This window comes from Pholis gunnellus (assembly GCF_910591455.1).
Source record: "Pholis gunnellus genome assembly, chromosome: 14".
Classification (NCBI taxonomy): domain Eukaryota; kingdom Metazoa; phylum Chordata; class Actinopteri; order Perciformes; family Pholidae; genus Pholis; species Pholis gunnellus.
Genome location: NC_136541.1, coordinates 5,277,293 through 5,291,515, shown reverse-complemented (window position 1 = coordinate 5,291,515; position 14,223 = coordinate 5,277,293). Strand labels below are relative to the sequence as shown.

The following is a 14,223-nucleotide window of genomic DNA, read 5'->3' as shown; positions in this document are numbered from 1 at the left end:
AAAGCTGCGTTTTCGCTGAATATTTCGCCGATACTCACGTCCCGCTCAACTCAGGTAGGCTAAAGGCGAAAACGCATCCGTGCAGCTGGCTGACGGCTCGGAGACAAACTAATTGCTTTTGTATGACTCCGTAAATCTGTGCGGTGTGTAATGTCCTCATTGTGCGTGTGTTTGTGTGTGGGGGTGTGCAGCAAAAGATAGGAGAAGGGATAAGTGTTGTGCTGAATGCTGCATGTTATCCGTCCGCCCGTGTCTCTGTTTTCCCTGATCCGACAACTTCAAACCGCGTTTACCGGGAGGGAAAGCGCCGCAGCACCTCCGTGTCCTCGGGGTTTTTGTGTTGTTTTGACAGCGCCCTTCAAAAAAAAAAAAAAAAAACACCTCAGCCTCCATTTAAAAAAAATCATCTCGAGTTGAGAATGAATAAGAGAGGCACGCTGTGGGAACTACTGCGGTTTTGTTTGTTGCTTTACGACCGTGAGCTCAAAGTTGAAAGCGACCAAAGCCCGCGTTGGATGTCGGTTCTCCCCGGTTGGCGTAATGGTGTGCCCCCCCCCCCCCCCACCACCACCACCCCCCATCCGTTCAATAACTTAACTCGACTAAATCGTTTTCTATTCTAATAGCTGACCGATTGCATCCGTAGGCTGCGTGTGTTGTGCAAATACGTGACCTGAGGTAAATGGCTTGCATGGTTTATTTGTTGCTTAGGTGGCGTTCACAGTCAGGAAGTCATGTCCAGATCGGGTGATAGAACATCCACCTTTGACCCGACACACAGTGACACCCTGCTGCACGGGCTCAATCTCTTATGGAGGAAACAGCTGTTCTGCGATGTGACTCTCACTGCCCAGGGACAGCAGTTCCACTGCCACAAAGCAGTGCTGGCGTCCTGCTCGCAGTACTTCCGAGCCCTCTTCTCTTCCCACAATGTGATCAACAATGAGGGCAGCAAAGGGGACCAGGGCAGCAGTGGGACCCCCTCGTCCTCTCCTGACGACAAGCTGGTGACCCCCACCGCCAGGCCCATCAATAACCTGGTCCTCCAGGGCTGCTCCTCCATTGGACTACGATTAGTGCTGGAGTACCTGTACACTGCCAACGTGACTCTTTCCCTGGACACGGTGGAAGAGGTGCTGTCAGTCAGCAAGATCCTCAACATCCCCCAGATCACCAAGCTCAGTGTGCAGTTCCTCAACGACCAGATCTCGGTGCAGAACTACAAGCAGATCTGCAAGATCGCCGCACTCCACGGGCTGGATGAGACCAAGAAGCTGGCCAACAAGTACCTGGTGGAGGATGTGCTGCTGCTGAACTTTGAGGAGATGTGCGCCATGCTGGATGCTCTGCCACCCCCGGTGGAGTCAGAGCTGGCGCTATTCCAGATGTCAGTCCTCTGGCTGGAGCATGACCGGGAGACTCGCATGCACTATGCGCCGGACCTTATGAAGAGGCTGCGCTTCGCCCTCATACCTGCTCCAGAGCTGGTGGAGAGGGTGCAGTCTGTTGACTTCATGAGGACTGACCCCGTCTGCCAGAAACTACTCATGGATGCCATGAACTACCACCTGATGCCCTTCAGGCAGCACTGCCGGCAGTCCACGGCCAGCAGGTGAGGAAGAGACAAACATTATACAAAAAGAGAAACACACACAAACACACACACAGCAGTGAGCTTCCTGAGAGTGGACGTAAGGTGATTAAATGCCTCCCACTTCTTCAATTTGAACAAATTGCCGACTCAAGTATTGCCCACTTGCACAAGCACCGGTCGCACCGCCTGTGTAGTCTAGACCATGTGGGTGGTCAGTCAGGGAGTCGAGGTCTGGGACCCGGTTAATGAGGATTGTGGGGCTCGTCCTGTAAAAGACTTTCAACTGTCAAGGGTCTTGCTCTACTCGGTGCTTCACTGTATCCATAATTACAAGGTTACCTCATGTTTCAGTGAAGAAAAAAAAACAACTCGTTATTTCCTCACACATCTGTGTAATTGCTCTCTAATCAGTGTAGACAAGATGCAGCAAACTAGATAAAGGTTATGCTTTAGATGTGTAGCAACTCTCATCAATACAATTTGAAATGCTGTAATTTAATTGTTACCAGGATTACGTGGTAATTATGAAACAATTGTGGTGTTAGTACAAGAATATCACAGCTATCGAGGATACAGTACACTAAAATGAAATACAGTCATAGGGATTATATTTGAGGATTTATCAAAGAAGGGACACTTTGACAATGTTCCCTAAATTCAGCTTAGATAAACATGTCTCACTCACAAAAATAGGCCTAGCTCCATGTCTTACTTCCATGTTTGTCCTGATCAGCACTTAAATAAGCAGGAGTTGTCAGTAAGTGTATTGATTGATGGTTCTGTTTTGAGTAGTAATGAGTACTGCAATTATGAATTCACTGCATATACCTCTAAAGAGCAGAACGTTAGAGCTGTGGCATTGACAATCTCCAAATTGTAAAATCAAATTTTGCGGAAACAACCTCAAAATGAAATCATTTGTCTGTTTCTGCATGATCCCAATAACATATCTATTCCCACATATGGGCTTGAATGAGCAAAGAATCAAGAAACCTCATAATTAGTTTCACATGCCACTGTTTCTCTCCTCTCAATTAATCACCATTATCTATGTCCAGGGGCTCATTTGCATATGAATAACCCCAAAACACTTCCGAGTGGGCCAGTAGCAGAGAGAATGTACCGAGACGACGGTGAATTTCCCAAGCATAAAAAAGTAAAATGTGAAAAAGGTGAACATGACTGGATATAAAGGCCAGCTGCTCTTAATCTTTTTACGGCTTATTGTGATTAATTGGTGGATTTGTGTTCAAATCCATTAGGAGCCAGAGAACGGCCTTAATGTACAGTAAAGTGTGGGGCTTTTTGGTTATATATCATATACAAACAGCAGGAAATATCTCTCAACTGGCTCAGAGATGTCACATGAATCATTGCAGCCAATGAAATGGAGACATTGTATGGGCAGGTTTATGCACTCAATTGCGCTTTTAGCCTCCAGCATGGCACCCTGCAGGATCGTCTTCCCTTCACAGCTAATTGAAAAGATATCTTTAGAGTACAATAACCATTCAATAACACATCAAAAGGATGAGTACGCTGTTTCGCAATTTTTTTTTTGCACATTTTAATAAACGCGGCCACATATTGCCTGACACGCAGCTTCATGTTCAGTAGTTGTACCCAGACGAGAAGCAGTTTTTAATTGAATGCATGCATCTGGTTCTATTCATTTGTTGATGATATAATTCATACTTGAGCATTTTCAGAGGGAAAAATAAAAATACGGCGAGCAATGCTAATACGATCAAAGTAATCATGTTAATTAAGAAATTAAAGGTGTTCAGCTTCAGGTTGAGCCTATTTTTGGTCTTTTGGATGTTTTTTTTTTCAAGGCTTAATACCTGTTTTGTTCCCTGTTTCCTAACACACACACACACTTTTGACATTACAGAATCCGTTCCAATAAGAGAATGCTGTTACTGGTGGGTGGTTTGCCTCCTGGACCTGATCGTCTCCCCAGCAATTTGGTCCAGTACTATGACGACGAGAAAAAGACATGGAAGATCCTCACAAGTGAGTAGCAAAAGGCTCTGCTGCTTTCTTTCTTTCTTTCTCTTTTTTTTATACCTGAGGCATCTTGTGTTAGTGGCTTTTATGATGAGAAAAAGTTGTTCCTATGGATGACTTTTACACAGGTTAATTTCCATAGAAAATGAGGGCAAGGAGTTCCCTAAATCCTTTAGGTAATAATGTATCACTATCACTTTTAATATAAGTTTTTAATCAGAGCGTGACTTCAGAGCACTGTGGAGCTTCATGCCCGGTTTCCCTTGTTTTTGCTGAAATATGCTGGCAGGATGCATGATGAGATTTACTTGAATCTAATGATCTATTGTGGCAGAGAGAGAGAGAGAGAGAGAGAGAGAGAGAGAGGGGGAACAATAATGAATGACATCTTTCCTCAATACCTTCTTAAAGCTGAGCTTGATTATTCACATTGATCAATTCATGAGATTGAATCACCCGATACTTACTTAAACACAGCCTGATGACCATGTGTCACTGTTGATATTAGGTTTACATAAGGTGAGTTAGACACCAAAGAGATGGATGGAGTTAGAGGAACACAGCAGCTGTAATGTCGATATAAACATTCAGCAGCAAATATCATTTCCATTGACTTAATAGCAGAAATAAAAGATAGACATATCCTTTAACCTGTAGCAATTCATAGTAGGGTGCAGTTTATTGATTTTATGATATCATATTGAAAGCAAGTTGTCATCATTTCCCCCGAAGAATCCATTCTATTGAAAAAAAAGGTGAATCGATAGAGAACCTATTTGAAGAGTTCCTGCAGCGCTCACCTCTGCAAAGTGGACTGTGCTCTTTTTCTGTCTCTTCGTCTTCCCTGACCTTTTAAGGCGCACCACTATATTGTTGTCATATTGCAAAGGTCAAACCAGAGCTAATGGTAAACCACATTTGTCCTTTGCATCATCATTGCCAGAGATATTGAGTTTTTGTCCTCTTGTTTTGGTTGGAGCCATACCTCAGCAGCGTCTCCTCATTCGTACATATTAGCCATGGCTCTGTTCTCTGTCAGCTCGGTTCTGTGCCGGGTTGATTTCTCTTGCTGTGTCTTAAATTCAGAGAAAGTTTTGGACGTCGCTTCCTCCTCCACTAGAATATTCGAGCTACTCTTAACATTACTTGGCGATAATTTGTTATTTGAGCTTGTGTTTGGCTGAATCTGTCAGGGTGCATTTTTACTAAAGGAGCCATGCATACACAACAGCCTGCAGCGCGCTGGTGTCTGTATCGTCATTTTGTCATTTAACTCATACTCCTGGGTATAGACTGCAACAACCAAAAGGTCAGTGGGGATTTCCATCACTCAAAACTAAAAAGTTAACACTCAAATGGTCCGTGGCCAAGTGGAAGGACAAAACTGCAAAATCATCCCCTTAACACATCAGTGGCCATCTGATGTAGCCTCCACACAATGGATGTGGAATAGAAGATTATTAACATTCAATCATAACTTTTCAATGAGGCGAAACCTGAGAGGGACAGCCTTTGATTAAGACATTCATCAACACAATTTGGGGGAGAATCTGATCCCTCTCAGTTGGTGTCAGATAAATCTACTGCTCGGTGATTCCAGTGTAAAGTTTGCCATCTAGTGTACCCACAGCAGCGTGGACAAACACAAGACAAAGGCAGGCGCAGGCTCAGACACAATGCTGGACTGTTCTCTTCCTCTTCTTCTTCTTCTTCTTCTTCTTCGTTTAAATCCAACCTGATAATTAAATCTCCCCCCTTGGATGTGGACCTCGTCTACACAGCGTGGCCTAGAACAAAGGAATTCAGCTCAGTGGGATGCGTTTGTAATGGCGTAGAAGGCACGTCAGAGCCGGAGCAGCAGTGGTGCATTAGCTGTGGAGTCATTCAACCAGCCCAGACTGTGCCTCTGTCTATGCAGAGGTTTCTGACTCCCTCTAGTGAGCCCCAGAGCTCACTGTAGACTGGAGTGATGGCGTCCATCTCATAGAGGACGTGCTCATCCTGCCCTCCCACGGCTGTTCACCCCTGGGTTTAGTAGAAGATTTAGAGGAGAGGGGGACAGATAGGTAGATTCATTTCTTTCTCGGGGCGTAATTCTGACACATTGCAGATAGAAACATAATTGATATGTTTCATTGTTTTCACCGCACTAGGCTATTACAGTGGTCTCAATTATTGCAGCACTTATCCCACTGTTCACCTGTATCCGAGGCACCTGTAGAGGCAGGCAAATGTCCCAAATCCTCCCACAGCACTCCTCCCACTGCAGCCTGTGACATACTGTAAAGCAATAATCTTCTTTTCACATGGGTACAAGATGATTTTTAGTACGAGTACAAGTCGCTAGACATCAAATAAAGAGCCGCCCATCCGTGTCCTATATACTGCTGACTGAATGATAATGTAAATAGCATGTAAGGGAATTTGGCAGTCATATGGCACTCGTCTTTGAGGTGCACTGGAGGCAGGCAACCTAATCCCCTCGTCGCGAGATAAAGCTGTGTTCAGTGTATGTAGTATTAGTTCCTATCTGAGACTTCCATCCCATAGAGGACCCGCACATGTCAGCCAGCCAGAGTGAGATTGCAGGGAGAGGCCAATTGGAAAGGAATGAGATTCAAGGCTGTCTAATTTTGCAGCAACTGTGATCCATCAGGCGGTGGGGAGGTGACAGTGGAAATGACTGATGGAGACAGACAGGTGGGCTTTAACATTTCACTGATTTGTGCTCAAAAAGCACCGGGCCTGAGATTTATTGAGTGAACACGATCATGTTCATTATGACTGTCACCTAAGACCATTTCTCTACATCTCAATGGGGTCACTTCAGCAAAAGAAGATGGAGGAGAGGAGGGGAGCATAAGAAACATACACGAGGGAAAACCCCTCACAAGGGGTCCTGCTGCAGCGGTGGGCCTCTAGCTGTTTATGCCAACTAAAGATCGTATTTATTGGACATACTCGGTGTGTTACTAGATGGATAGCTGCTGTGGGATCTTTTGAATGCGAGATAAAGAGATTCAGTCCTTTAAGTATTACTGGCAGGTGAGTCATGTCTCCTAAATATAATTAAATAACTTATTGGCCTAATCGGATTAGATAGATAGATGGCTGGATAGATAGATGGATGGATAGATGGATAGAAAAAAAAAAAACAGTAGACTGTTTGCTCTGCTTCATATTTTCATTTGTTCCGGTTTAGGAGTCAACAGGCTTGATTTCCCACAAGAAATGACTTCCTGTAGATGGATGAATGGAAGGTTACAAAACAAAAAGCAGTGAGGAGGGGAAACCAATCCTGTAGCATTGACTCACACTGAGGATGGTGAAACAGGCGTCTGCCTGCGTCACCGTAACAAACACGTTGCGCTGTTGTGTGGAGTACGTTGCGGATTTAATCAATCTTGACCTCACCGCGTAGAATGAGCGCTCCCTGACGAACAATAGGACGCTCAGCGTGACGAAATACAAATAGTCACTGAATGAGGAAGACCGGCAGTACAAGTATTAAAACGTAAAGATGGATGCTCTGTTAATAAGAACATTATGTCAGGTTCAACCAGAGCCTTTTGAGCTTCGTTCAGTGATGGGTCCTTGTGGTTTTTCAGGTGCAGTTGAGACGTTAAGGCCGACACATTTCTGATACGTTTAGTTTTTTTTCAGTATTATTAGAATTAATTTAAGAATAGAATTGATTTATAAAACTATTTTTTTTTTTTTAGTACTTTTGAAGTTACTGTGAGGAACATTTAACGGTTTATGAAACAGTCTCACTGTCATACTAATGACTCAATATGACCTCCATCAGTTAACGAGACCATCAGTGAGACGATTGGCTGTTTCTATATAGTAGCTTGTCATCGGTGCCTTTCGAGTCGGCCTCTGGCAGCGACCAGCCCAACGCGGACAGATCCAGATCTGGCTGAGCTGAGCAGAGTTATACCAGCTGATGTTAACAGTCATTCGTTAAAATGAAAAACTCGATTCCACAATGATATGTTCTTTGTTGCGCTATGAGGCCGGAGATGTAATCGGTTACCCACTCACGATAAACCGTTCTTTTAAACCACCACGTATCGTGTTTGTGGAGATAAATCTGTAATTCTCAAAAAGTCCAAAGCTGTGGACTGAAAACTGTGTTCATGGGGTATATGTTTAATGTAAATCAAGTATTATTTGTTTGGTGGATGTTATAGACTTTGCTTCAGCAGCAGTGTTTGGGGTTGTTTATATTGTGGCCTAAATAGCCGGGTTTACATGCTGCTCTTCATTGATTACCGTTTGATGACACCATGTCATGTTACAGTACATTTATGAGTACCATAATGTCAAAGTTTTGATTTAAACTGCCCATCGTTGACATGTTTCAGTGACTGACGCCTGTTTCTGGTTTCTGTGTCTCGTCTAGTAATGCCTTACAACAGCGCCCATCACTGCGTGGTGCAGGTGGAGAACTTCCTGCTGCTGCTGGGCGGAGAGGACCAGTGGAACCCAAACGGTACAGTAACACCGCCGGCTGAACGTTTCGCTTTCCAGTGACTCCACTCAGCACATTTTGTGAGTGTTTACTTAGTTTAGAGAGCGCACTAAGCTGGAGTTCATGCTAGTCAAACCCATCAGAGTTAATGTAACACTTTCAGATAGTTTCAAACACTCATCCTAGAGCCAGTTCATCTCTGGGTGGACAAACAACACTCCACTCAACACTTGTCAATAACTGGCATAGAAAAATAACTGTTATTAACAGTGAAATATTTTAGTTGTAGAAGTGTTAAGAGTGCTTGCTGTGAAATGGCGGTAACACGCCGCCATAGTAAGAAACAAAGGCTGTAAATGATCAAAAAAATCTGATACTGTCCTTTTGTTCTTTCTCCGCCGAGTATCATAACAATGCCGCGCTGCACGCCGTGAACTCCGTCGTATTTATTTAGCTCCGAGAGGGAAAATCAACACAATACCAAAACACATCATTAGAGATAATTTAAGATGTTTTGAACAGATTATCCTCCAAAACCAGATCACTCTATGATGGAAAAAAAAAACAAGACCTCAGACAGCGCTTGTTAACTCTAATGGCGGTGAAAAGCAGCACCTCCTAACATTGAAAATCATTACGTGTGGGTGGTGATTTTCAGATAATATGTTTATATTAAACCCACAGAGTCGCAGTTGTTTCGTTTCATCGGTGCCGTGTCAAACAAAGAATTTGGCAAAGAGTTAACCAATTAGAACAGAGCACTGCCACAGTCTGCCTAATCTGTATCGTTCCATAAAGACGAAGTCGTTGTCATTGATCCTGATTTCTGTCGGTTTTTGCAGGAAAGCACAGCACTCATTTTGTCAGCCGCTATGATCCCAGATTCAACAGTTGGATACAGTTGCCTCCTATGCAGGAGAGGTGAGTCTGTTTGTGGTCGCCCAAAGACAACACAGGATGGTAAATGTGATGCTGCACCAGGAGACTGATGGATTTTCACGGGTCTTGGAAGACCTTCATAAACGTCATTGACTTCACATATAAAGAAAACAAACAATATCTTATTAGTATTTGTATTATTAGATGTTTTATCAGTTTGCATACAACCATTGTGCTTTGCATCTCTTCAACTGTAAATGTACTGTCTTTAGAGTTTACGATTTTTATAACATTCAATTAATGTCTTATGCAAAAGTAAGTCCATTCATTGCATATCTTCATGCATAAAGAGAAAAGCTCACAGCTGGTAAGCTTGTGACGAGCACAGTCAATCACCTCGCACACAAACAGTGGGAAATCCTACAGCACATCTAGTCATTGCCGGTTTAATGATGTTGTCTGTTGTCTGACACTTCCTTCCTCAGGAGAGCCAGTTTCTTTGCCTGCCGCCTGGATAAGCACCTGTACGTGATTGGTGGTAGAAACGAGAGCGGCTACCTCTCCAGCGTGGAGTCCTACAACCTGGAGACCAACGAGTGGAACTACTTGTCGTCTCTGCCGCAGCCTCTGGCCGCCCATGCAGGAGCGGTGCACAACGGCAAGATCTACATATCAGGTCAGGACAGAAGCCGCCACACTTATTACCCGTCTTGTCTTGTCATGAAAAACCCATTTAACTCTTTGTAAAAAAAGTTCTTATTCCTCCGCTACATAAAATACACAATGTTTTTTTCTTTAAAAGGTACTTGATGTTCATTTGAAAGAGATAGATAAATCCTCTAAAACGTTATTACAAGATAAATATTTGGCACAAAAACATCAATCAGTAATCTTTATAGTCACACCTGGAAAATGTCATATTAAAACAACAGTGACCACAGTCAACAACTATAAACACACAGTACAGAGTAAAGCAGACTGAGTACTATTACTAAAGTACAAACTTGAGGTAGTTTGACTTTTTCCATATTAAAAAACTATTCCTTTACAGTTTAGAATGTACTTTTTACACCATTACATTTGTTTGACAGCTATAGTTAGCAGTTACCTTTGCGGATCAAGATTTTATAATTGAAACATGTGATTAGTTTATAAAATGTAATGTATTGTTATAGATTAAATTACCCAAGGGTAATATATTAAGTAGTTCAATTAGCCTTCATCGTGACTCTGTATATTAACACTCAGCTGACGCAGAAATGCATCAGAATTTATAATGAATTCACTTACTATATGATAATATAACACTTAACAGTAATCATTCTGTTCCTTAATGAACACTTACTTTCAAACTGCGATATTTCTACGTTTACTTAAGTCTGAAATAAATAACAAAACATGAAGAGTCATGAGCTAAACTGTAAAAGTAGCCACCACAAAGATAAATGTGACAATAATATTGTCGGCACTCAAAGCAACATTGTCGGACTCACACATGGACAGTTTAAGGAATAAAACGTGATCTAAATCGATGCAGCAGAACCAGAGAGTCTCTTTTATTCCCCACATTCTTCTTTGTCAAACCCTGGCGCCTACATTACCCACAATGCAACTCGACCGCTGACAGTTTGGTCGCAGATTCTGGTTTACTCTTTTAATGACAAATGTTTTCAAATCCGCTCAATGTAACTTCAATACAAATTCTTTCCAGTACTTCCAGTTCTTCTGATATCTTTTGTTGAGGTGACTTTTAAATCAATCAAATACTCATCACACCAACGCAGAATGTCATACATCAAAATCCTCCTCTTCCAAAAGCTATCACTGAATCATCAGTGAATTTTATGACTATTGTGCTGTATTAGGCGCCACGGCAGTTATTACACTATAACACTAAAACAAAGGGAACAAAGGCACCAACCTTGAGTGTCTGAATAGAGCTGGTTTGGAGAAGTCGGAGCCGCCATTAACTCTGACGCACTGAGATCTACGAAAACAAAAACTATGTCTAGCCGTCGATACAATGAGCAGTTTCCTCTGCAAGCACATGTCATGACAGCATTAGAAGTAAAGAAATAAATCTGTAATTATGCATCTGTGATTTATACGTTTAAGATAGTTTTACAGTATATTAAGTATGTAAGTTCAGCAATGAATGAATCATCTGTTAAGGAGCTCATTTCCAGGTTCGTACTTTCTTTTCTTTCTACGACAACATGTTGACACGCTTTAGTCTTTTTTTTATTTTCTGTCTGAAACGCTCCATTTTTATTTTCAACAGAATTGCGTTGCTAGGCAACAGCTTGGGCCCATGTTTACTTCCTGTCAGCTGCCGTCATTCACAAACACCGCGACCGGAAATACACCGGCGCGCATTTAGAATGTTCACGTTCACATCTGTGAAGTGGTCTAATTAAGGCACAGTTTATTGCCTGTGTTTCTCCACGGATTGAGAGTTTCGATACGTTCACGGTGTTTATTTAACACCTAGACCTGCGTTACAGTAAGAGATGACGTGTGTCAGCTTGCTCCTCCGTTTATTACATGAGCAGCCAGTGTGTCTTCCGTCGGTGTGAACTTCGACATAGCATTAAAAGCATAGTTCTATGTTTACCTGTTGCAGGAGGAGTTCACAATGGAGAGTATGTGTCCTGGCTCTACTGTTATGACCCCGTAATGGATGTGTGGGCAAGGAAACAGGATATGAACACAAAGCGTGCCATTCATGCCCTGGCTGGAATGAACGACCGCCTATACGCTATTGGTGGAAACCATTTGAAAGGTAAGCACTCCAGCGTTTCAGAAAATTAGCAGAGAAGAGGTCAGGATCCATACTACCCCCGAAAGAGAAGAGTGAAAGAGATGCTGCTATTATGAGCGGCTGACGAGCTTTGTTACACCGTGCGACCTCTTTTATACTTCAGCATTCAAGGTACAAAATGGAAAGCAAACTGAACAAACAACTGAATTACAGTTATGTGTTGTATTCGATCAGCCGAACAGAACACTGGCTATTTGAATGGGCATCATGAAAAGCTGGAACTTATGAAATACTGTTTTTCAGTAACTCATTAGTCTGTCGAATGTACGAGCTCCAATTTGGTTTTCACTGCCATAGTTTGATATTCAGCTCATGAAACCTTGAGCCAGTAAGAAGAGCACAGTGGAAGCAGCTCACGCAGAAAGACAGCTGGTGAACAAGTTCACGTAGGAACCCGTCACTCAGAGTAAGAGGCTGATTGCAAAAAATGTGTTTTCAGGGGCTTTTCAAGTCAAAGAAGCAGTTTGTTACTGCAACCTGGCCCTACTACATCACCTTTATGTGAGCCACAGAGGTACTGTCATCATATTAAGGTATCTTTCTTCTTCTCTCACTCAGGTTTCTCCCATCTAGACGTGATGTTGGTGGAGTGTTACGACCCGAAAGCTGACCAGTGGAACATCCTGCAGACGCCCATCCTGGAGGGTCGCAGCGGCCCGGGCTGCGCTGTGTTGGATGACAGCATCTTTCTCATGGGGGGCTACAGCTGGAGCATGGTATGGATTCTTTTATATTAAAGGATATTGATGGCAAAAGTTGATGTTTTGGAAAAGACCGAAACACTGCGTCTGTCTCAGTTCTTTCCCACCCTGACTGTGCCACGAGTCAGGAATATATACTTTAATTGTTTTTGAAGTAATTTTCTGAAACAGAGTTTTTAGCAAATCCTACTCATCAAACAGGAATAAATATTGGGTTTGTTGATGTGGATTAATACACATTCGGCTCACTAGCGAGTATTACTGGCAGCAGCATCGTATAAGTAGAACTGACACAAAATAAACTACAGTGTGATTTCATGGTGATGAAGGAATTATAAGGTTTTTTAATAGTTTTTGGACATCGGGGGGGGGGGGCTCTGTTCCACAGAGCAATGAGCTCTATCTAGATGTGGCTACACAGACAAGACTTCTAAGAAGGGTCAGCTCACTGCAGGTCATTTCGTGCAACTTGTTGACAAAAGAGAAATGTAGAAAATCCCCAGACTTGATCTTTAAAGTTGTCCCTGCTGTTTTTGACTACATGCAGTTAAAAGAGTTTTTTCATTCCAGAAATGAGGAGAATGACTTGATTTTCTGTTTTTCCTCAGGGGGCCTATAAGTCTTCTACCATCTGCTACAGCCCAGAGAAAGGAACGTGGACAGAGTTGGAGGGAGAGGTGGCGGAGCCCTTAGCGGGCCCAGCCTGTTCCACCGTCATACTGCCGGCCTGCCTTCCCTTCAACAAATGACAATTAATCTGACGGAGGGGCGGTAAGGGGAGGGGGGAGGGGGGGGCAGCAGAGTGAATGGGAAGAGGACCATCGATAAGCAAAACAGTCGTCAACAATTTTGTGACAAACCCTCCAGTCCAACGACGGGGGTGTGTATAAATTATTTTTTTACAGGTTTGACCAGAGCACTTTCGTTATTCCCTACTGAAGGTTTGAGAAAAAAAACAAAAAAAAGAAGAAGAAGAAGAATTGTGTAACTCATGTATTTAAAGTCATCTGTGTTCTGAGAAATGGTCAGTTTCATATTTGATTTAAACTGATAGTAAGTGTTTTTTGGCTTCTCTTCTATAGCACGCATAGTGTTGAACTGAATTATAGCTTTCAAATCCATTGTATCTTGTATTCAGTAGAGGCATATTTCTATCACAATGCAGTGTTGTTTCATGGACTGACACTGGCAGAAAAGGTGATCAGTCCCAACTTGTCTATGGGGTTAAGTCAAACTAGGGCTGGGTGAGTTACATTAACCGTGATGATCAAAGTGTACAAATATTCTGCATCACTCACGTTCTCTCTGGCTGGATTGTGCTCTTTATCCTGCTGTCGGGTCGTTATGCAACTGTTTCGTTATTAACTTATTTACGTGTCTAAAATGGGGACATTTGCAGAAACCTTTCCTAGCTGCAGTCATTGTATGAACAAGAAAAAAAATACATTTTCACTAGACCTGCAAGCAGGTAGTGTATTACTAGGTCCAAACACAACCAGGAGGACATTGTAAAAAAAAAGACAATGTTAATGAGGACGTGTCCACGTCACCCAGCCCTAATTTATAACTAATTGTCTTAATAATTTACACCCAGACTGAAGTCGTGTTTCTGTATAACGTGACAGAAAAAAATCTTGCCAAATGTTTGTGGCGGCTATACTTTGTGCTGCAAGCAGAACAAAGGAAGTTGAACCATTGATTCTTAGTATGACGCACTAATTAAACGATGACGGTACAATCA

At 42.6% G+C, this 14,223-nt stretch overlaps 1 protein-coding gene across 1 annotated transcript; it reads left to right on the top strand.

The window, feature by feature from the left end:
* Positions 1-734: 734 nt before the first annotated feature.
* klhl14 (kelch-like family member 14) lies at positions 735-13,231 on the top strand (the record flags this gene model as incomplete). The annotated part of the gene is made up of 8 exons (XM_079172556.1): positions 735-1,612; positions 3,489-3,610; positions 8,013-8,102; positions 8,924-9,002; positions 9,446-9,636; positions 11,584-11,742; positions 12,340-12,497; positions 13,091-13,231. 8 exons carry the CDS (start codon positions 735-737, stop codon positions 13,229-13,231), a joined length of 1,818 nt encoding a protein of 605 aa, XP_079028682.1.
* Positions 13,232-14,223: the final 992 nt, after the last annotated feature.